Source organism: Natator depressus, chromosome 12 (assembly GCF_965152275.1).
Source record: "Natator depressus isolate rNatDep1 chromosome 12, rNatDep2.hap1, whole genome shotgun sequence".
NCBI lineage: Eukaryota > Metazoa > Chordata > Testudines > Cheloniidae > Natator > Natator depressus.
The window spans coordinates 2,574,364-2,598,065 of NC_134245.1; the positions used below are offsets into that span (position 1 = coordinate 2,574,364).

General features: G+C 55.3%; 1 protein-coding gene across 3 annotated transcripts in view; it reads right to left on the minus strand.

Moving 5' to 3' along the window:
* The window catches only part of RIPOR1 (RHO family interacting cell polarization regulator 1), a 115,394-nt gene that overhangs the window by 78,767 nt on the left and 12,925 nt on the right, over nucleotides 1–23,702 (minus strand). Inside the window, exon 1 of one of the 3 annotated variants that reach the window (XM_074968334.1) lies at nucleotides 18,208–18,304. The exons of 1 other annotated variant lie outside the window; for it this stretch is intronic. In XM_074968334.1, coding sequence (XP_074824435.1) covers nucleotides 18,208–18,289 — 82 coding nt within the window. In that variant the 5' untranslated portion in view covers nucleotides 18,290–18,304. Of the gene's footprint in view, nucleotides 1–11,539; nucleotides 11,626–18,207; nucleotides 18,305–23,702 lie in introns of those variants that run through there. One more of the 3 variants, XM_074968335.1, reaches the window with a different exon arrangement.

Here is a 23,702-nt window from a genome sequence, read left to right on the forward strand (position 1 = left end):
AGCAACAGGCAGGACCTCGCCCTATGGAGCTGAACCTGGACAGACAAAAGTGCAAACAATAGGAGACCTGGGTACGTAAAGGAGCTGGAGGGCAGGACAGAGTCAGCAACTGTCAGTTCAATCCACTTGGCCCAACAGCCACCGGGGAGCCTGCCCCTGGTCACTATCCAAGGGGGTGAGATTCCAGGCTGCAACCCTCAGATGTCCAGTCCCCCCTCCAGAACGACTCCGATCTCAGCTAAGCCCGGGCACAGAGCCCCAGCGCCACCAGCTGCAACCTCCGCGCCCTCAGCCTGGGGCCATGGGCAGCTGAGCTGTCCCCAGCCATTCAGCCCTAGTTTTTGGTCCCTGTGCCACACTGGCTCCCGCCTTGATGAGCCAGCCCTGCTCCATGCTCTGCGGGTCCATCAGGGACCAGGGCAGGCTGCCCCATGAGTCAGGGCTAACTGCAGACAACGCATCACTGGCAGAGGTTTCTAACCCATGCCAGTCACCTCCACCTGCCGGTGCTTCCCGACGGTCCCAAGGAGAGACTCAGGCGCTGCCCCGCACACTTGTCAGAAAGACAACACCCACGCGCTACTTAATTCACATTACCGGCCCAAGACCAGCCCAAAGCAATGTAAACCCAGCCTTCCCTATTGGGCCCCACATGTGCCAGGTAGTTGTACGCATCACTTAGGCTGCGACACCTAGGCCCTAGACAGGGAGAGCCGAGGATGGAGGTGGAGCCATGGCTTTCATGGGCTAAATCCAACCATCAGTGTGAGTGATGGTGCAAGGGCTGGGCTAGCAGAACTCAAGTCAGCAGACCCTAGGTTTGCTAACCTAGGGCTCCAGCATCCACACTGCATTGTGCATCCGAGTCCAGCCCTCAACTCCCACACTTCCTAGCGCTGCTCGGGCCCTGTGCTCATAGTGCAGCGTGGGGAAACTCGACTGTCCAGAGGTCACAGAGAGTGGGCCCGTGGGATTTTGGGATACTATTGGTGGATTCCCAGTGCATGAATCCAGCGGGGCTGCGCCCACACTGCAAAGCAACAGGGCTTGAACCCTGGGTCCCAGCTTGCCAGAGGCTCAGACCCTCCATCCCCACGGGGCGCTGGGGCTCTGGGTCAGCACAACATGTGTGTAGACGGAGAGGGTTAGGCCTGAGCTGGAGTTCGAACCTGGCCTTACCCTTCAGCCCAAACACACCTGGGTCCTAGCCACACTAGGAAACTGGCCTGGAGCTGATAAGAATCATAGAATCATAGAATATCAGGGTTGGAAGGGACCTCAGGAGGTCATCTAGTCCAACCCCCTGCTCAAAGGAGGACCAATCCCCAACTAAACCATCCCAGCCACGGCTTTGTCAAGCCTCACCTTAAAAACTTTTAAGGAAGAAGATTCCACCACCTCCCTAGGTAACGCATTCCAGTGTTTCACCACCCTCCTAGTGAAAAAGTTTTTCCTAATATCCAACCTAAACCTCCCCCACTGCAACTTGAGACCTTTACTCCTTGTTCTGTCATCTGCTACCACTGAGAACAGTCTAGATCCATCCTCTTTGGAACCCCCTTTCAGGTAGTTGAAAGCAGCTATCAAATCCCCCCTCATTCTTCTCTTCCGTAGACTAAACATCCACAGTTCCCTCAGCCTCTCTTCATAAGTCATGTGCTCTAGACCCCTAATCATTTTTGTTGCCCTTCGCTGGACTCTCTCCAATTTTTCCACATCCTTCTTGTAGTGTGGGGCCCAAAACTGGACACAGTACTCCAGATGAGGCCTCACCAATATCGAATAGAGGGGAACGATCACCTCTCTCGATCTGCTGGCAATGCCCCTACTTATACACCCCAAAATGCCATTGGCCTTCTTGGCAACAAGGGCACACTGTTGACTCCTATCCAACTTCTCGTTCACTGTAACCCCTCGGTCCTTTTCTGCAGAACTGCTGCCGAGCCATTCGGTCCCTAGTCTGTAGCGGTGCATGGGATTCTTCCGTCCTAAGTGCAGGACTCTGCACTTGTCCTTGTTGAACCTCATCAGATTTCTTTTGCCCAATCCTCTAATTTCTCTAGGTCCCTCTGTATCCTATCCCTACCCTCCAGCGTATCTACTTCTCCTCCTAGTTGAGTGTCATCTACAAATTTGCTGAGGGTGCAATCCACGCTGTCCTCCAGATCATTTATGAAGATATTGGACAAAACCGGCCCCAGGACCGACCCTTGGGGCACTCCGCTTGATACCAGCTGCCAACTAGACATGGAGCCATTGATCACTACCCATTGAGCCCGATGATCTATCCACCTTTCTATCCACCTTATAGTCCATTCATCCAGCCCATACTTCTTTAACTTGCTGGCAAGAATACTGTGGGAGACTGTCAAAAGCTTTGCTAAAGTCAAGGAATAACACGTCCACTGCTTTCCCCTCATCCACAGAGCCAGTTATCTCAGATAGAAGGCAATTAGATTAGTCAGGCATGATTTGCCCTTGGTGAATCCATGCTGACTGTTCCTGATCACTTCCCTCTCCTCTAAGTGCTTCAGAATTGATTCCTTGAGGACATGCTCCATGACTTATCCAGGGACTGAGGTGAGGCTGACTGGCCTGTAGTTCCCAGGATCCTCCTCCTTCCCTTTTTTAAAGATGGGCAATACATTAGCCTTTTTCCAGTCGTCCGGGACTTCCCCCGATTGCCATGAGTTTTCAAAGATAATGCCCACTGGCTCTGCAATCACATCCGCCAACTCCTTTAGCACTCTCGGATGCAGCGCATCCGGCCCCATGGACTTGTGCCCGTGCAGCTTTTCTAAATAGTCCCGAACCACTTCTTTCTTCACAGAGGGCTGGTCACCTCCTCCCCATGCTGTGCTGCCCAGTGCAGTAGTCTGGGAGCTGACCTTATTCGTGAAGACAGATGCAAAAAAAGCATTGAGTACATTAGCTTTTTCCACATCCTCTTGTCACTAGGTTGCCTCCCTCATTCAGTAAGGGGCCCACACTTTCCTTGACTTTCTTCTTGTTGCTAACATACCTGAAGAAACCCTTCTTGTTACTCTTAACATCTCTTGCTAGCTGCAACTCCAAGTGGGATTTGGCCTTCCTGATTTCACTCCTGCATGCCCGAGCAATATTTTTATACTCTTCCCTGGTCATTTGGTTGCCAACAGGCCCTTCTGAGCTGCCATTGAAAACTATTCAACCACTTGGTGTGGACACGACAAACCCATGCTCGGTACTGGTCCCAGAGCCTGGCCCGTCTCAGCAAGTCCCCAGCCCACGTTCTGCCCCACCCCAGCCCTTTGCAACATCACTTCGGGGGGCTGCTGCCGACAATCACCGACAGCAATGCCAGGTTCTGGCATAGGCAGGGCCTAGAAGAGAGGGTGAGATAAGCCCAGAAGACCCAGGCTCCCAGCCGCCTCGCTTCATAGGCCAAGAGACATCTCCCAGGCTGAGCTCTGCTCCTCCAAGCCTCGAGGCCCTGGGGTAAATCCACGAGCAGCAGCTTCCAAGCCTGCACTGAAGGGGGCAGAAACACTGAAGCCAGAGCTCTGGCCTCAGTCATGCACTATGAGTCAGTCAGCCACTGGACTTCCACCCTCGCCTGGCAGGGAAGAGCCCCAGGGCTGCACAGTCAGACAGCGCCAGGCTTCTAGGCACGGTCCGGCTGCCCTCCACTCCCACTTCTTCTTTCTGCGTTTACAGCCCAACAGGGAAAGGGCCTGTCAGCACCCAAGGCAGCTTAGAGCAGCCACAGACTTTTACAGCTGCCACAGGCGCTCGGCACTAACCCCCCTGGGGGCAGAACACGCCCAGGCGACTGCTCTGCAACGGGAATCCGGGGCAGGCAGGGGCTGAACTGGATGGAGCCAGAAAACTGAAAACACAGGAAAATTGGATTCAGGCTACAGAGCAGGCTGTGTACTGCGGTAGCACCAAGGAGCCCCAGTCCCAGATCCCTTTGTGCTAGGCCAGGGGTGGGCAAACTATGGCCTGTGTCCGGCCCATCAGACCTTTTAATCTGGCCCTTGAGCTTCCACCGGGGAGCAGGGTCAGAGGCTTGTCCCGCTCCGGTGCTCCAGCCAGGGAGCAGGGATGGGGGCTTGCCCCACTCGGTGCATGCCGTGGCTCCCTGTGGCTCCCGGAAGCAGTGGCATGTCCCTCCTTCGGCTTCTACACATAGGCGCAGCCAGGGGGCTCCTCACGCTGCCCCTGCCCCAAGTCCCGGCTCTGCAGCTCCCATTGGCCAGGAACCGCAGCCAATGGGAGCTGCAGAGGCGGCACCTGCAGACAGGGCAGCACGCAGAGCCGCCTGGCCGGCGCCGCACTTCCAAGTAGGAGCCGAGGGGGAACATGCTGCTGCTTCTAGGAACTGCTTTGAGGTAAGCGCCACCCTTCACCCTTCATCGCCTCCCAAGCCCCAAACCCTGCCCAAGCTCTGATCCCCCTCCCACCCTCTGAACCTCTCAGTCCCAGCCCAGAGCACCCTCCTGCACCCCAAACTCTTCATCCCCAGCCCCACCCTAGAGCCCACGCCCCAGCCAGAGCCCTTACCATCACCCCCTGCACCCCAACATCAGCCCAGAGTCCCCTCCCACACCCTGAAATCCTCATTTCTGGCCCCACCTTGGAACCCACACCCCTATCCCAGAGGCCCCTCCCATACTCCAAACTCCTCTGCTCCACTCCCAGCTCCCTCCTGCACCCCAAACCCCACATCCCTGGCCCCACCCCAGAGCCCACACCTCCAGCTGGAGTCCTGACCCCCTCCCGCATCCCAACTCCCTACCCCAGCCCGGAGCCCCCTCCCATACGCATAACTCCTAATTTCTGGCCCCACCCCAGAGCCTGCACCCCCAGCCAGAGCCCTCACCCCAACCCCCAATTTTGTGAACATTCATGGCCCGCCATACAATTTCCATACCCAGATGTGGCCCTCAGGCCAAAACGTTTGCCCACCCCTGTGCTAGGCACTGTACAGACACAGAACAAAGCTGTCCCTGCCACAAACGTGAGAGATGGGCCATTGGGGGGGGCGGAAGGAGTGCAGTGGTAACCTGTGGGTTATTCTAGGAAGCCCATACTCTGCTCTTCCTCCAGCCTTCTTCCTCTTCTCCCATCACAGAAAGCATGTCTCAGGCCGTGAGGGCCAGGAATTTGGGGCATTTTCCAGTCAGTGCCTCAGCTGTCCGCATGCAAGCCCCCAAGGGCAGCGCGAGCTCTCCGTATCAGACCGGCTCTCCTCCCAGCACAGTAGGAAATGTCTCATGTGCAACCCAGAGCAATCACTCCAAAAGTATTCATGACTAACAGGATTCCTGCAGCCCTAAGGTGCTGTCAGACATGGAGCTGGGGAACAGAGTTCATCAGCAAGAGGGTGACCAGTGCACTGCACGGCCCGGGGGAGTCAAAGCCTTTGAAGGCAAGGCCGTCTTCGGCTGCCTCTCGCTCCCCCACCCCCTAATCTATTTAACTCTGCCGTGCTGGAGGTGCCGCTGCATGCCAGATGCTGGATAGCAGAGAGCCATGCTGTGGGGCATGCACAGCTGCGGGCCCACACCTACTCTCCCCCCACAAGACAGATAAGCGGAGCCAGGAAGCTGGCGTCAGGCTGCTGCACTGGGTGGACTGAAAGCATCCATGCTTAACGCTGCGAGAACCCCCTTGCCTTGTCCTCACTGCTCCCGGACACTGGCTACATTCAGACAGCCCAGCCCACAATGGCTCCTGGGGACCATTGACAAGACAGGGCTAACCGCGCCAAACCTGAGCAGCGCAGTGGTTCAGTAGTTCATACCATCCTCTGTGGGCTAAATCTTTATCCCAGCACCTGGACCCAAAAGCTAGACGGGCCCCCGAGCAGACGCAAGGATGCATAGTCCTGTGACCCCTTTATGAGAGGGGAGCAAGCACAGGATGATCCGAGTAGCCACAAACCCTCCACTCCACATCCTGCAAGCGCTGCCATGCAGGGATCCCCTGGGGAGCTGAGCGGCATGCAGCCCACACATTCATCGCACCCCACTGGCATGCAGATCCATTTCTTCCCCAGGTGACCCATACTACTGTGCCATGGAGTAAGCACTGCTCAGCTTGCTGAGCACCTGAGTCTGTTTCCCCCAAGCCCAGGAGCGTGTGGGAAAGTGCTCTTTGCAACAGTATTTATAATTCAAGCAGCAAAAATGCTCTTAAGTGGATTAGGAAAATGCAAAAGGACAAACACACAAGCAAGCTGCAGAGCAACAGGAAGTGGCTCTAATCACCTCCTGTCCCTTCTGGATGGCAGAGGCCCAAAGCGGGATCACCCAGCAGCCAGAGAGACCCCAGAAGGAAGTTATGTGCCTGGGGACAAGTCATGGAACGACAGTTTGTAAAAGTTCCCAACGAGGCAGGGCAGAGGGTGAACCCAGCTACCCCAAAGCATGCTGAAGCCCAGGGCTTGGCTGCTCGTTCCCACACTTGGGAGCCCTGGGCAGAGACACAGAACTGCAGAAGCTGGCTCCACTCCACAAGACAGCCTGCAGTGCCAGGTTTCCCCTTCCCAGAACCTGTAACTTGCTGACAGCACCCAGTGCTGCTCAGGGGACTCTGTCCTCAGAGGTCCCGCAGAAGGCCCCTCTCCAGGACCAGCAGCAACAGGCACCAAATCCAGGGAGACAGGCATGCCAGCTGCTCCACTAGAAGCTGAGTATTCCAGGGGCGAAGGGGAATTCGGGCACTCCCCGCCCCCGGCTCTGGCATGCTGCAGTTGCCTGGATGGGTTAGGTTACACTCTGTCCCGCACTCTCCTCTCTTCGGCTGAGAGAAACATAGATCAGGCTGAGTCAAGGTCTGACAACGGCCCCCCAGCCTGGAGCTGGGGAATCAGCCTCCCAGTCAGGGGGAGAGGGGAAGGGTTAGGAATGGAGACATGCACCCTGCACTGGCCTGAGACAATACCCTGCAGGGACTGTTCTTGCCCTGCCTCCCGGGGAACAGCCAGCTAGACCCAACGGGCCTTTCCTGTCCCTGCCCTCTGAGGACACAGCCAGCTAAGCTAGCTGTCGGAGGCAGCACTGGCTTTCTCCTGGAGGGCTTGGGCAAGGGCAGCCAAAGCTGCCTCCTGTGACACTTCAAAGCAAACCAGCCCCACCAGCCTGACGCCCAGCACTCCGGCCCCCACCGAGGAGACAGGCAGCGCTCAAAGGTGCCGATTCCTGCACCCGTCAGCTCCCCACACCTGGGCCTGCCTTGGCATGGGGTGAGGTGAGCTCTTGAGGTTCCTCCCAACCCGACCTCTCTCTGATTGCTGCGATTCTGTGACTGGTTACAGGGCCGGCTGCAGCACTGCAGCCTGGGGGCGGCTGCCCGGCCTTCCACCCAGAGCACGCAGCCACTTCCAACACAGGGTGGGGGGGGGAAGAGTAGATGAGGCAGGCCCTAAATGGCAAATGGGTGAAAACTCTTTGGGCCTTCAAGCTTTAATAGGCAGAGCCCCCATGTTGGATGCCCTCTGCAAGTGCCCTCCTGCGCGTCAATGAGAAGTAATACGCGCCAAGGACACAGATGCCAGAAAACACAAAAGCAAAAGGTCTTAAAGCGATCACTAATCGGTTCAGAGGCTGCCCAGAAACACACAGCCTGCATCACCAAATTCCCCTCATAACTTACAAAGCTTCTATTAATACAACCAAGGGGAAGGAAGGAAGGAAAAGAGAACCCAGTGTGTTATCTTGTCTGGCCTGGGCAAGTGCCATCTAGTTTAAGGAAGACTCACCCACTGGCCTCCAAACCTAGCCCCAAATGGGAGGCGAAGGCCCAGATCCTGCGCCTACCTGCATCACAGTACAGCTGGAGCCCAAAACTTGGGGATACACTTAAAAGTGAGCTACAAAGGTAAACCCCCATACATTTACACACACACTTTGATTTTTGTCTGGCAGGTTCTCGCATCTTGATTTTTGTCCTTATAAATATCAGAGTGTCAAGCAAGGCTGGTCTTTCCTTTTTCACTGGAAAACTCAAATGTGGCCTGGGAGTTCAAGTAACCCTTTAACAAAGGGGCTGGGATGCTGACTCCTTAGCAAGGAGAGCTTGGGTCACAGGTTTTCAAAGAGGTGGAATAAAGATCACTTTCCATCTCACTTAATTGGATTCTGCTTCCATGGACACCCTGATGTCCTAAACCTCCCAGCTCTCCAGTCAACCACAGAGTCATAGAATTTCAGGGTTGGAAGGGACCTCAGGAGGTCATCTAGTCCAACCCCCTGCTCAAAGCAGGACCAATCCCCAATTAAATCATCCCAGTCAGGGCTTTGTCAAGCCTGACCTTAAAAACCTCTAAGGAAGGAGATTCCACCACCGTCCTAGGTAACGCTTTCCAGTGCTTCACCACACACCTAGTGAAAGAGAGTTTTCTAATATCCAACCTAAATCTCCCCCACTGCAACTTGAAACCATTACTCCTTGTTCTGTCATCTGCTACCACTGAGAACAGCCTTTGGATCCATCCTCTTTGGAACCCCCTTTCAGGTAGTTGAAAGCAGCTATCAAATCCCCCCTCATTCTTCTCTTCTGCAGATTAAACAATCCCAGTTCCCTCAGCCTCTCCTCATAAAAATGATGAGGGGACTGGAACACATGACTTGTTACCCTCTGCTGGAGGTTTTCCAATTTTTCCACATCCTTCTTGTAGCGTGGGGCCCAAAACTGGACACAGTACTCCAGATGAGGCCTCACCAATGTCGAATAGAGGGGAACGATCACCTCTCTCAATCTGCTGGCAATGCCCCTACTTATACACCCCAAAATGCCATTGGCCTTCTTGGCAACAAGGGCACACTGTTGACTCATATCCAGCTTCTCGTCCACTGTAACCCCTAGGTCCTTCTCTGCTGAACTGCTGCTGAGCCATTCGGTCCCTAGTCTGTAGCGGTGCATGGGATTTTTCCGTGCTAAGTGCAGGACTCTGCACTTGTCCTTGTTGAACCTCATCAGATTTCTTTTGGCCCAATCCTCCAATTTGTCTAGGTCCCTCTGTATCCTATCCCTACCCTCCAGCGTATCTACTTCTCCTCCTAGTTGAGTGTCATCTACAAATTTGCTGAGGGTGCAATCCACGCTGTCCTCCAGATCATTAATGAAGATATTGGACAAAACTGGCCCCAGGACCGACCCTTGGGGCACTCCGCTTGATACCGGCTGCCAACTAGACATGGAGCCATTGATCACTACCCATTGAGCCCGATGATCTATCCACCTTTCTATCCACCTATAGTCCATTCATCCAGCCCATACTTCTTTAACTTGCTGGCAAGAATACTGTGGGAGACCGTATCAAAAACTTTGCTAAAGTCAAGGAGTAACACGTCCACTACTTTCCCCTCATCCACAGATCCAGTTATCTCGTCATAGAAGGCAATTAGATTAGTCAGGCATGACTTGCCCTTGGTGAATCCATCTGACTAATCCTGATCACTTCCCTCTCCTCTAAGTGCTTCAGAATTGATTCCTTGAGGACATGCTCCATGATTTTTCCAGGGACTGAGGTGAGGCTGACTGGCCTGTAGTTCCCAAGACCCTCCTTCTTCCCTTTTTTAAAGATGGGCAATACATTAGCCTTTTTCCAGTCATCTGGGACCTCCCCCAATAGCCATGAGTTTTCAAAGATAATGCCCAATGGCTCTGCAATCACATCCGCCAACTCCTTTAGCACTCTCAGATACAGCGCATCCAGCCCCATGGACTTGTGCCCGTGCAGCTTTTCTAAATAGTCCTGAACCACTTCTTTCTTCACAGAGGGCTGGTCACCTCCTCCCCATGCTGTGCTGCCCAGTGCAGTAGTCTGGGAGCTGACCTTGTTTGTGAAGACAGAGGCAAAAAAAGCATTGAGTACTTTAGCTTTTTCCACATCCTCTGTCACTAGGTTGCCTCCCTCATTCAGTAAGGGGCCCACACTTTCCTTGACTTTCTTCTTGTTGCTAACATACCTGAAGAAACCCTTCTTGTTATTCTTACCATCTCTTGCTAGCTGCAACTCCAAGTGGGATTTGGCCTTCCTGATTTCACTCCTGCATTCCTGAGCAATATTTTTATACTCTTCCCTGGTCATTTGTCCAATCTTCCACTTCTTGTCAGCTTCTTTTTTGTGTTTAAGATCAGCAAGGATTTCACCGTGAAGCCAAGCTGGTGGCCTGCCATATTTACTATTCTTTCGACACATCGGGATGGTTTGTTCCTTGAACCTCAATAAGGATTCTTTAAAATACAGCCAGCTCTCCTGGACTCCTTTCCCCCTCATGTTATTCTCCCAGGGGATCCTGCCCATCAGTTCCCTGAGGGAGTCAAAGTCTGCTTTTTTGAAGTCCAGGGTCCGTATTCTGCTGCTCTCCTTTCTTCCCTGTGTCAGGATCCTGAACTCGACCATCTCATGGTCACTGCCTCCCAGGTTCCCATCCATTTTTGCTTCCATGTCTCCACGATAACTCACTCACTCTCTAACACACACACTAAAGCATTTAGTTTGGCAAACACCAGAAGCCCCTTTTGAGCTCTCTGTAGTCATCATAAAATGGGGGAAAGCAGCACAGGCCTAATTACTTTCTCTGTGCAGGTCCCCTTTCAAGAGGGTTCTCACAGTAGCTGCTTTCAGCTCTCAAGGGCCATGAAAATGCTTCTTGGTAATTTAAGAATGAGGAACCCCTCAGCTGATCTTGCTGGCACACACAAGCGCAGAGAACTCGAGGTCACAGCCCTGAATTTCAGAAACATCCCATCACTGCAATAGCCTTACTGTCAAACCAAACCTATCCGCTGCATACTTTCCTCTCTGGCTGGACTCTTCTGTGCCATGCCTTAGCTACCAGCAAAGGATTAAACAGGCCCAGCATCAAAAGCAAGCCGGGGAGGGTGGGGAGGGGGGCAGACAAGCTGCAAGGAGCCGAAACCTTTCATCTGTAAATTACAGCCTACCAAGCTGAGGAAACTCCTCCAGCACCAGCCTCTGAAACCCACACTGGTTATTACCCAAATAATGCAACTCGCTGGACACAGAGTCCGGCAGGCAGCGAGGAAATCAAAGCCAATTGGCACCCAGAGCGCTCCCTGGGAGCTGGAGCCTGATCACTCCTTTCCGAAGGAGGTTACAGTTACTCGGCAATGACAGGGAAAATGACGATGGCCCAGCGTCCCCCGGGCCCGAGTGCCCCCCTCCATGCAGGGGTGCGCCCCCCCATAGAAGGATGAGGGGGGAGAGTCCCCGTGGGCCCCCCCCATAGAAGGATGAGGGGGGAGAGTCCCCGTGGGCCCCCCCACAGAGGGGTGCGGGGGGAGAGTCCCCCGTGTGCCCCCCCATAGAAGGATGAGGGGGGAGAGTCCCCCGTGGGCCCCCCCACAGAGGGGTGCGGGGGGAGAGTCCCCGTGGGCCCCCCCACAGAGGGGTGCGGGGGAGGGTGGAGAGGGGGCTGCGCAGCGGCCGCGGGAGCAGTGCCCACCGCCGCCAGCGAGCCCGGCCCGGCCCGGCCCGGCCCGGCCGCTCCCGCTCCCCGGCCCGGCCCGGCCCGGCACTTACATGGCTGCAGCAGCCGCTCGCTCCGCGCCCGGCGGCCAGGCCCGAGCAGCGCGGCCCGCAGCCACCGCCTCCTCCAGCCCCTGGGCGGGGCCGCGGCAGCGACTCCCGCCCCCGGCCCGGCCCACGCGGGGCCCGGGCTTCAGCTGGCCGCGAGCCGGAGCTGGGCTCGGCCCCCCGCGCAGCCCCTCACCCTGTCCGGGGGGCTCTGATCGTCCTGCCCCGCCCGCTGAGGCGCAGCGACCCCAGGCCAGGCCCCCGTGGGGGGCTGGGCCGCGGCGCGTCGGTGGGGCAGGGGCCAGGGCCCGATTCCTTCACAGGATCCGTGGGGCCGCAGCGTGTCCGTGGGGCAGGGGCCAGGGCCCGAGTCCTTCACAGGATCCGTGGGGCCGCGGCGCGTCAGTGGGGCAGGGGCCAGGGCCCGATTCCTTCACAGGATCTGTGGGGCCGCGGCGTGTCCATGGGGCAGGGGCCAGGGCCCGATTCCTTCACAGGATCCGTGGGGCTGCAGCACGTCCATGGGGCGGGGGCCAGGGCCCGATTCCTTCACAGGATCCGTGGGGCCGCAGCGTGTCCGTGGGGCGGGGGCCAGGGCCCGATTCCTTCACAGGATCCGTGGGGCTGCAGCACGTCCGTGGGGCGGGGCTCACTCAGACACCTGCACAGGATGCTCAGGGACACGGGGTGTCCAGCGGGCAGAGGTCAGCTCCTCACCGCCTGCACAAGACCTTTGGTAACATGGCACCCAATGAGTTCAAGTTACCACTGTATCAAACCCATCTGCCCCATTACTGCAGTTAAATTGGCCTGTGCCCAAGGGCCTGGGGGGTTGACTTGCCCTCCCTTATCACTGCATAACCTGGGGGCAGGCATACCAGTGCTAAAACCCCCCGCCCCCAGCGCAGGGCAGGCCTCACCGCAAAGGAAAGCAGCCATTCCAGTGCCAACATGGGCCTGGACTCGGGGATGGGTAACGGAGTGAGCAGACGCCCTACCTCTGTCTTTCCTGGGGTCTAAGGGGGATCTAGGATCTGATCTGAATATAGCTGGTGTATCTGAGACCCAAACTCCCACAGTGCAGCCAGTCCAACCCCACTCCCACCCCAGCCAGGCCTGCAAACCTGTGACCGGCAAGGGCCAGAGCCAAGAGTGAGTTATGGAGGTTTTCCCTTATGAGGGATAAATATACCTCATCTCTGCTCCAGCCGCTATTTATAGAACTGGCCTCAAACGGTTCACTTTGTTGTTATTACATCTACTGCTGTCTGATTTCCATGTTCCATCGCCCTGCCGGCTCCCCACCCCCACACAGCCTGAAAGGCCAGCACCCATCAGCAGGAGGAATTGCAATATTTCATTTTGATTGACAGGAGATGTCACTATAGCGAGGACGGAAAGACTTGTGCGTCCGTTCCATCGACTCAGGGCTCTGCGCTCCGGGCCAAGTACACACACGCAGTGGGCAGCGCAGGCAAGAGAAGATGCCCCCGCCTTGCCAGGAAGACTGGTTGCATGGCAGAGCTAACGCAGCTCAGACTGAAGAGGTGGGCAGGGCCAGGGATGAGACCTTACGAAGCAGCTGGGCATGCTGGAGAGAGAAATCATTCAGAGTGCATTGAAATCAGTGCTCCCACACCCCTTCCAGTGGAAGCCACGCCTTCTACGAATGGCTTCCTGTGTCAGGCCCCGGGCTTAACTTCCCTGGACAGAACACCCAGCTCCCCCACCCTCTGGGGGTCTTCTCACCTGGCCAGGCAGCCCTGGGTGAGTGGGTTCTAGCCCAAGGCCGTCAGAAACTCGCCCCAGCTCAGGGACAGAGAGCGGTGCGTTCCACAGCCAGAGAGGAGCAGTGGGGGAGGAGCGGCGATGGACGGGGCTGCTGGTTTGTGAAGCAGAATGGAAACTGGGGATCACTCGGGGCAAGTCTACACTACAAAATTAAATCAACCTACGTTAAATCAATGTACAGCAACCGCAGGCATTACTGCGGTGGTTCATGTCCACACGACACCCCATCTGTCGGTGGTGCGCGTCCTCACCAGGAGTGCTTCCACCAATTTAACTGGGTAGGCACTGACAGCTGGAGCCCCCGGCCCTGGGGCTGACAGCCCGAGCTGTCCCCCATGCATGGGACTCACAGCTCTGGCTGTCAGCCCTGGGAGCAGCCAACAGGCGCTGTAGGTAACGCAGTGCCTGCACAGACCCTGTGCTGCCCTAACTACACCGACCTGAGCATTACGCCTCTCGCGAAGGTGGAGTTTTGACCTTGGTGTAGTGGGTGACTTACATGGGCAGGAGCAAAAGTTACCTTACATTGACCTAACTCTGTAGTGTAGACCAGGTCTCAGTCTCCCCCGCCCAGAAATCCTATCCCCGAAATGCCATCAGGTGTAAGTGCAGTGCACCATGCCCCACCCCTTCCTTCATTGCTGCCTTACTGTCAGGAACTGAACAAACCCAGAGCACCTGCTCTCCCAGAGCCCTGGGATTTGTAGCAATGTCCCTACAATGGAACTCGTCAGGTCACTGTGAATGCTGCTTGCCTGCAGTGATGTTTGCTGATCAGAACAGGAGCTAGATACAGTAACAACAAAGTGCATGTTCTCCGACCAACACGAGGGCTCCTGAGTGGGAAGGGACAAGTTCTGCAAGGGAGGCTTCAGTGCAGCATTGCTTCCAATACAAACATAGAATCATAGAATATCAGGGCTGGAAGGGACCTCAGGAGGTCATCTAGTCTGACCCCCTGCTCAAAGCAGGACCAATCCCCAATTTTTGCCCCAGATCCCTAAATGGCCCCCTCAAGGACTGAACTCACGATCCTGGGTTTAGCAGGCCAATGCTCAAACCACTGACAGCACCTTGCATCCCTAAGCACTTTGCAAGCTGTCTGCATACATCAGCACTGAAATGCAGCACCTCCGGGGCAGAAAGACACTGCACACAACACAGCAGAGGGAGAGGAAGAGGGACTTGCCCAGGGGCCCTGAGGCAAACCCCTATTTGGGCAGAAAGTGCTGGGAGGTTTGCAATGGCTGTGCAAGCAGACCTTAATCTTGCTGTTTTAAAGGGTCTTAAACTGCCTCAACTCAGAGTCCTCCCTTCAGCCTGGATGGTGCTGCCCCAGTGATCTCCCTCCCAGTCCTTCCTGCCTCAAGGGCTGCTGTGCTGGCTGCTGCCTCCTCTCTTGCATGCAATTTAGCCGCAGTGGATGAAAAGCTCTGTGGGACTTGAAGCCTGTCTCTCTTTCCAACAGAACGACTACCTCACCCACTGGATCTTCCTCTCTTGGTCACTATACTACGGTGCAGCGCACCATACAGGGCCCTGGGGTAGACCCATAGGGTTGCAGCTGGCTCCGCTGCATAAGGAGAGAGGCTGTGCATTGGGACCCTGGGCCTCACAGCAGAAGGGAGACGTTGGAAAATGAGCTGGGAAGAGGGTGATCAGTGCCCTGGCCCATTCTCAGGAAACGGACAAAATGATGATTTCATTAGCCTGCCTGCTGAGAGACTGAGCCCCAGCCACCCTCCGCCCACGCACTGCCCCACCAGCTCCCAGACATGCCCACTATCGGGTTTAAGGATTGTCCCAAAGGTGGTAGGTGGCTGAGTAGGGACTAAGGCCCAGATCCGCAGAAACATGTAGGCGCCTACCTCCCACTGACATTAATAGGGCTGTGAGGATCTAGGACCAAGCTCAGCAGCTTCCGAGCAGAATGGGCATGATAGTCGGATTCACACTCACTCACCATCTGGGAAAGAACCACGCTGGCCCCACCGGGATCACAGAAGCAAATACTGTGCCACCATGATGCTCCACGCAGGACCAAAAGCCAGACAGCATCTGTGCCACTCACACAGATCTCTAATGTCTCTCTAATGTGCTGGATATGGCTCCTTCAGAGCTAAGCGATGGGGCGCAAATATTCACCTGGGGCACATTGCTGTGTCTCGTTTCCAGGGCTCCCCCCCCGAAGACTGGTCCTTCACGTGCAGCAATCACCAATCTCTCTAGCTCCCCCCCGCCCCGCTCCAGAGGTAGCCCTCTCTCCCTGGCACAATGCCCTTGGCACCAATTCAGAGCTAGGGTGCAACCCCTGTTGGATTCTTTCCATGGGAACCCACAAGGGCCTGCTGGCCATGGGAAGGACAGTGGCTTTGCTTGTTCAGAGACAGATCTTGTGTCCGAAGAAGCTCTGGGTAGCTGTCGGCACCCTTCATGCCTGTGTGTGCCGGGGGCAATTCTGCATGAAGAGCCCCTGTGAGTGCTCAGGACTGAGCCATTGGATGGCAAGCCCATTACCCTCTGGCATAGCAGCATGGCCAAGGCCTCTCCTATGGATTTCTGGATAGCCCCTCATTAGGAGAATAGTTGAGCTACCAGGTACTGAAGGGGTTAAACTTTGCCCCAGGAAGCAGGATTGGTTGATGCATCAGAGGCCAGGTGGGAGTCCCAGAGCCTCCCACTCCCAAGAGGGTTAACACCCACAGGGGAAAGAGCTAGTCCGGACCGCAGGGGCGTAGCCATGGGTGGGCCCAAATCGGAGCCTTGGGCAGAGCCAATGTCCGAATGGCTGTGGATAAGGAAGAGCGGGTGGCTCTTGGCCGATGTGCGGAACACCATGGCCTCTGCCCAGCACTACAAACTTCTCCTCGCTGACTGCCTGCCCCTGACCTGGCTCAAATCATGCCTGCCCGTGGGGCTTCAGGGATCGCCCCTCTCCCCGCCCCCAGCTCCCTGCACACAGGTCCCTTTTCTGCACCCAGCTACCCCGTTACACTCCTGACCCTGGCATTCAAATACAAATACATAACATGCAATATCAATTATTTGATGTCACATTAGACCCTTGGGCATTGCTTATCCATCATAAGTTGGGGCCCAGCCAACTTTCCACTCCTAGCTCTGCCACTGCCATGTAATATTTCCACCCTGGCATCTGTCTACCCCACCCTGCCTGCTGGCCATGGTTGGCCGCTGCCCCCAGACAGCAGGCAGGGGAAGGGCGGGTGATAAAACAAAGAAAGGAGAACTCAAGGTGGAAGGAAACAGGGCTCCCTGCTATTACTCACTGGGCCCAGGGCAGCTGCAGCCACGGCCTCATTCCCTCCACTCGCCCTGCCAGGGTCCCGTTCTGACTCTGGTTCACAGACTGGGGTCCTGCCCTGATCACTCTTAAGACAGACCTTGTGCTGAACTCACTAGGGTCCATGGTCATGAGCCCCCGAGGGCCCCTAAACCCCCAGGAGCCCAGCTATGTGGCAGCCCTATTCCATGCAGTGTCCTCCTTGCAATTCATAGAATCATAGAATATCAGGGTTAGAAGGGATCTCAAGAGGTCATCCCCTGCTCAAAGCAGGGCCAATCCCCAATTTTTGCCCCAGATCCCTAAATGGCCCCCTTAAGGATTAAACCCTGGGTTTAGCAGGCCAATGCTCAAACCACTGAGCTATCCCTGGAGAATGCGTGTTAATTCCACCCAACCAAGTCACGCCACGCGCCTACAAGCAGGAACTGATTGAGCCTTGGCAGACAGGCCACTTGACAGCACGGCCAATATGGGCAGGAAGTGAAGTGATGTGCCTGAGGCCACATGGTCACAAGTCAGGAGCCCCACTGCACTGGTCCCGGTGTTAATCTCACAATGTGACTCTCCAGTGACTTTCAGGGAAGAGCACCAATTGCAGGCGTGCAGCAGTGCCAGACAAGGTGTGCACCACTCGCACGCCTCCAGCACAAGCACGCAGTCTGTCGGTCTCCAGAGAAGGAGGGCTCCGCCCCACCCCCATCATGTGCTGCAGCTTTCAGGAGCCCACGCTGCGTGTGTGCACGGATAATTATCATTCCCTCCTGCTGGGGCATGTGGCAGGATGAGTCACACGCTTCTCCTGTATCGCTGCCTTGCAATACAGCCAGTGTTTAGGGGGAAGGCACATGCAGCCACACAAGCCAGGCAGCTTCTTCCTCCCAGAAGCCTCTTCCTGCTGTGGGGCAATTATAATAGTTACAGATGCAAAGCGACAACCTGATTTCATCCCTTTTCCATCTTTCCCAGAAATGTTGGCAGAAGCACACGGGGTTCAGAGCTGGAGCTGCCCTTTTTCCCAGTCAGGAAGCTTTCTCTGCTTCCAATCCCTTTTAACAAGGCTCTAACCAAAGAGAAGCAAGAATCCAGATTATCCAGCTCTGTAGGCAGGGCATCTGGGGCTCTTCCTGACCTTGAATAGCATATTCCTCTTTGATCAGAGGGAGCAGGCCCTGGCCTAGGAAGCTGTAGACCAGTTCATCTAAGGTTCTAAAGTCCCCAAGATTGCCGATGGCTGCAGGGCTCTCCAGCAGACTGTAAACTGAAGGCTAGCATGGAGATTCCCACTCAGATTAATGGAAGACACTCCAGCCACACCAAATGCATCAGATAGGTCTCCTGGATTTGATTGGCAGGGATGAAAGTCCAAGCCAGCAAAGAATATTCCTGCAAGCCACATGTTAAGGAGAAGTGGCTGAGATGCCAGCTGGCTACCAGAATCCAGTCCTGCTGGCACAGAAATCTGGTGCCAGCCTTTCACAGCTGATATGTATGAGCTAATGAAACCAGTGCTAGCAGTAAGTCAGACCCCATCAACAGAAACCCCACCGGCTTATCAGGTCACCTGGATCCTTGTGCCCACCTAGAACGGCTTCCGAGGACAGTCTCTTGGAGTGCTTCTTTGCTCTTGGTTCTCCATTGCTCAAAGTGCCTCCCCCAGCCATGCGGAGTGGGTGCAGCGCTCCCTCTCTGACAGCAGTTTGTTACCTTGAAACATTCCCCGGCTGGATTCTGTAGAGGTCAAAGTCCCTGGCCTGTTCTCCTGGGGGAATAAAGGAGACAGTGACCCCTACTGAGATCCAGAAGAAGCAGCCAGGTCACTCTGCCCACTCCCCTCCAACCCTATCTTTTAATTGTTTGTTTCTGCCCCTATCTGAGTCTAGGACTGAGGCCTGGAGAGACTCTGCTGATCCAGGTCCTCTGCCAAGAAAGATGTTTGATTTGAGCCTTCTGATGGGGGAACAGAAAACAAAGAGAAACTCTTTGGCGCACCCCCAGGAGGACACAGGCCTGTCAGCTGGGAGCGTGTCTGCTGAGAGCCAGCACAATAGCTCGCTGGCATATTGCAGGCCCTGGGACCGATCAATGTTCCAGGATGCTATGCAGCGCCGACGGAGCTGGCTAAGCTTTAAAGGGTAACTTTACACTGCAATAATAAACAGGAGTGGTCACATTCCTCCCCAGTGTCACTCCACTGGCGCCCATGGAGCGACACCAGAGAGAAATTTGGCCCCCGGAGCTTGAGCTCGAGGGCCAGGCTCCGGCCTCTGAGCAGTGGGGTAAGAGCGGGAGTGGCTACATTGCAGTCAGTGGGGTGGAATCTGGCTGACGGACCCACGTCTTAGCGCTCAGTCATTTCTGTGCATGTGCGAGCGACACAGTCTGCTCTGGTTGCTTGTGCTGCTGTGACCAGTGCAGTGCAGACAGGTCCCCGCGGGCCTTCGGCCGGCAGCGTGCGTCTGCGCTAAGGCTCGTGCAATGGTGCATTTGGTTTGGAAAGTAAAAACTGCTACCTACAAATAAAAGTATAGGAGCCGGCCTTATTGCTGGGACTCAGATAACTCCGGCTGCGCTGGGACTCAGAGCAGGGGCGGCTGCCTACGGAATGGGACGCACACACCCAATGGCTTCAAATAGCTGGACATGAGAAGCCAAGATCTTCTGGAGCCGAGCATCTCCACTGGTAAGGGACAGTAGCTCAACTCAGCGGCACAGCTCTCCACGCCGACTGGCCTGTCGGGCAGGTCCACTGGCCTCCCCTCCCACGATGATACGAGATCCCAGTGGTGGAGCTGGAGCTGAGCCTCAGACCCTTTCTCTTCAGTGAGTGGAGGCAGGCAGGGGACTCCCTCAAGAAACAGGGGTGAATGGAGCCTGGTCCAGCCCTTCCCAGATGGATGGACAGACCTTGAGCTGCAGGGCCTTGGAGAGTGAGGGAAGAAGGCTTTGGGCACAGAGAAGTCCATCCATCAACAGCAAAGAGAGGCTTTCTGGGAACTCCAGAGCTCACGTCTCTTCCCCCCCCGCCCCAGCCAAACTGTCCAGCTGCAGGGTGGCGGAGGCTGCGAGCTCAGTGTGCAGCGGAGAGCTGACAGGAGCCGGGGCAGGAAGGAGCGGCTGGGGAGGACTTGCCAGGCAGACACCGCTAGGAAGGAACGGGCGAGCGACGGGCAAAGGCTGCCCCAGCCACAGCTCCTCTCAGCTCCGACCGCACCAGCTGGGCCAGGCTCATCACCCGACAACAGGGGAAACACATGGGCCAGAGAGCCCCTGGCTGTGGGAGGCGAACGGCTTTTGGCATCCCGGGCACTGCCCAGCAGGGCTCTCCAGCAGCGCCTGCGCAGACGCTGCTTCTCCTCACCTGCCCCACCCCATGACACATTCCTGCCCTCCTCCCTCCTGGGGGAAACCCCCCCAGACGGTAGGTAATTTACCCTCCCCCAAGAGCAGGCTGGCTAGGACGGGGCACACATTGGGTCGGGTCGGCAGGGGTTTCAGCATAAAGACCCCCCGAGAGGCCAGGCGCTGACTGGCTGGAATCCAGAAGCAGTCCAGCCACACAATAGCAGCTAGTGGCTTAGCCCCCCTCTCTCCCCGGCCTTTGGCTGCTCCGCCCCAAGTGGGGCCAGTGAAAGGGACTTGGGTGGGTCATGGAGCTGGTGACAAACCAGGGGCTTTGACACCAGGTGGCCAGTTCATCTCCAGCCCAGGGCAGCAGTGCCGGCGAATTAGCGACCGCTCTGTGCTCTGGCATCGCTCGGCAGCAAGCATCCCTGGCAATCAGCACCCACTGCTCCCACCGGGGCTTAGGCCAGTCCCAGCACAAGGCCAAGGAGCAAAACAGCCGGGGAGCCTGGCTCTCCACGCATGCCAGGGATGTCTCCCAGCTCAGAACGCTTGCACTGGTAGGGAAGCAATACTGCCCCGACCACACGGTCTCAAGCAGGATGTCGACCTCCCAGGCTTTCCACCCAGGGCTGATCCTGCAGCTTTGCATTGCTGCTGAGGTCTGCACAAGCAGCATGAACACTTGGGCTGGGAAGAAGCTACGTGTAGAATGGATCGTGCATGTCCAACTGCCCTCCTGGCCTTTGAGGTGAAGGGCCCCCAGGGCAAGGCTGAGCCACATTGGCAGAGAAATGCAGATTTGTTCCCTGGCTCTCTCAGCCTCCCTCCCTTCTGGGATATCTCAAGTGGGTCCTGCCAGAGCGTGCTCCTACCCACATCCCCTGGCCCTCCAGAAACCATCCCTGGGCTGCTGTCCTGTGAGGCCCCCGGCACTCCTGCCAAGTAGCCCACCCGTTTCCAAGCTGTGCCTAGAGACCATCTCTTGGTGCTCTATACCGCGCATCGCCTCACCCTCACATCCCTGACCCCAAGCAGTGGAACGTGCTACCACCCCCGGAGAGTGAGGCACCTCGTGGGACAGCCCTGATTCACCTCCGGTCCCACGGCGATATTAGTTGGTGGCTCCTGCACAGAGCCGTGAGCATGGGCACGTGTCTGGGGCAGTTCACAGACACCTCTGATACACGCCTCTTCCGTGGGGAGCAGCCCCTGGGGCATGGCTAGCTGGATGCAGCCCCCTCTTCCAGCTCCTCCCACTGAGCTTCTGGCTGAACTTTCTCCCATACCTAGTCCTCTCCACAGTCCCTGTCCGTGGCCATACAAAGTCAGGGGAATGCCTTAACAATCTCCTCCTGGCACTGGCCAAAATGGACACCCACCAGCCCCAGATGAGGACACTCGCTGGGGAGATGCTATGCAACTGGGAGGCCTACTTCCATGCCCAGGATATCTCATGCATCCAAGCAGAGTGCTCTGGGCAGCATCCACAGACTGCATGGCCTCTTTCGCCAAGCAACGGTGGCATCCAGGGTTCTCTGCCCAGTGAGCCCCTCCGGTTCCTTCGTTTTAAACCTTGGACACCCCTGCCACTCCTGTTCCCATCTGAGCCTTCCTTGTCCCACAGAATCAGCTGGTTTTCCAGGCTCTGTGGCCCTTCCTCGCTGGAGGGCAGCCTTGTGTCCTCGGCCCATCCTCCCAGAAGTCACACGGGCTGACCGAATGACTGAACACTACTACTAAAGGGACAGGTGAGGGGCATGCTCTGGGCCAGCATCTCCCAGCTGAGCAGGCCAGTGGCTGCTGGTGCCCAGCCAAAGAAACTCATTCTCCTCAGACAAGTTTCCCTAGCAGTTAGGCTGCACTTTGAGCTCCGCCCTTACAGGGAAGGTGGATAGAGGTGTCCTTCGTACAGGGCTCAAGCCATGCATTGGCACCTGGTATTCCACTTGCTGGAGCCAACAGTCCATGCTGAGGTTTCCCAAGAAAACAGTTCAGAAAACTTGTATTTTTGCACTCAATCAACTAGCAGAGCTTAGGGAAGATGCTTTCATCTCCCGCCTCCTTCCTGCTTCTGTTTGCTTTATCTACAAAGCGGCACTTAAACCTTCCACGGGCTTTGGACCTGGGCTTGACCCATCTATTTAGAGGTGCCAGGGCTCATCCCTGGCAAGCCCTAGCACAAATTAAGCACTGACGGAGATCCCCTCATCCAGGCAGGCTAAGTACAGTTCTGCTGCCCTTTACTCATACAATAAGGATAACAACATTTCATGACCCCACATTTAATACTTAAGTGATTTGTAACTCAACACCAGCCAAAACTGATCACATGGGCAGCACAGCTCTGTCTGCCGGATACCTAGGTAGAGTAAGTGAGTTTGTGTAAATACAGTCTGGTCCTGAAGCCTTTTCAGGCACCCCTGGCTCATCACTAGCTGTCAGAGGAGAGCTCATTCAGACCTGGCTTATAAATAATAATTTGAAATTATTAGGTAGGCCAATATAGCCTAAACAAATGTGCCACCATTGAAAAAATAAGAGCTGTATGAGGAAGCTAGTCTTTGTTCAGACTTTTCATGCTCTCTCAGGTACAAGTATTTTCTCATACACTTTATCTGCTTTTAAAGTGTGTATTAATGTTTCAATTTCAATTCAAATTTTCAACGAATGACTAAATTGGCAACACTGCACGTAACTGGGGGGAGGGTGTTGGGAAAATTCAGGGGAGGGGTACACCCCCCCGGGGGGGGCATCTAGGGAAATCTCTGGAGCTGGCCAGAGAATTGGACTATGTTGTAGTGACTGCACTCCAGAATGCTAGATTTGTGACCGGGAAACGTATATAAACATACGTTTCCTAGTAGGCCAAGATTTTTAAAATGCATTATTTGCCAAGGTTCTTATCTCACATCATCGCTGTCTCAAGAGGTCATTATATGGGGAGTTTCTGTACTAAACTTTTTTATTATTATACTTATTTTTTATGTAAGAACGGCCATATTGGGTCAGACCAATGGTCCATCTAGCTCTGTCATAAATATAAAGGGAAGGGTAACCACACTTCTGTATACAGTGCTAGAAAATCCCTCCTGGCCAGAGGCAACCTCCTGTTACCTGTAAAGGGTTAAGAAGCTCACCTAACCTGGCTGGCACCTGACCCAAAGGACCAATAAGGGGACAAGATACTTTCAAATCTTGGGGGGAGGCTTTTGTTTGTGCTCTTTGTTTACGTGGTTGTTCTCTCTTGGGACTGAGAGAGGCCAGACAGAAATCCATCTTCTCCAACCCATCCTAAGCCAAGTCTCCAATATTGCAACCAGTAGAGGTAAGCCAAGCAAGGCGGATTAGTTTATCTTTTGGTTTATGTGAGTTTTCCCTGTGTTAAGAGGGAGGTTTATTCCTGTTTCTGTAACTTTAAGGTTTGCCCAGAGGGGGATCCTCTGTGTTTTGAATCTGGATACCCTGTAAAGTATTTTTCATCCTGATTTTACAGAGATGATTTTTACCTTTCTTTTTTTTAATAAAATCCTTCTTTTAAGAACCTGACTGCTTCTTCCATTGTTCCAAGATCCAGGGGTTTGGGTCTTTGATCATTTTGTAACCAATTGGTTCGGATATTATTCTCAAGCCTCCCCAGGAAAGGGGTTGTGTAAGGCTTGGGGGGATATTTTGGGGGAAGACGTCTCCAAGTGGGCTCTTTCCCTGTTCTTTGTTTAACATGCTTGGTGG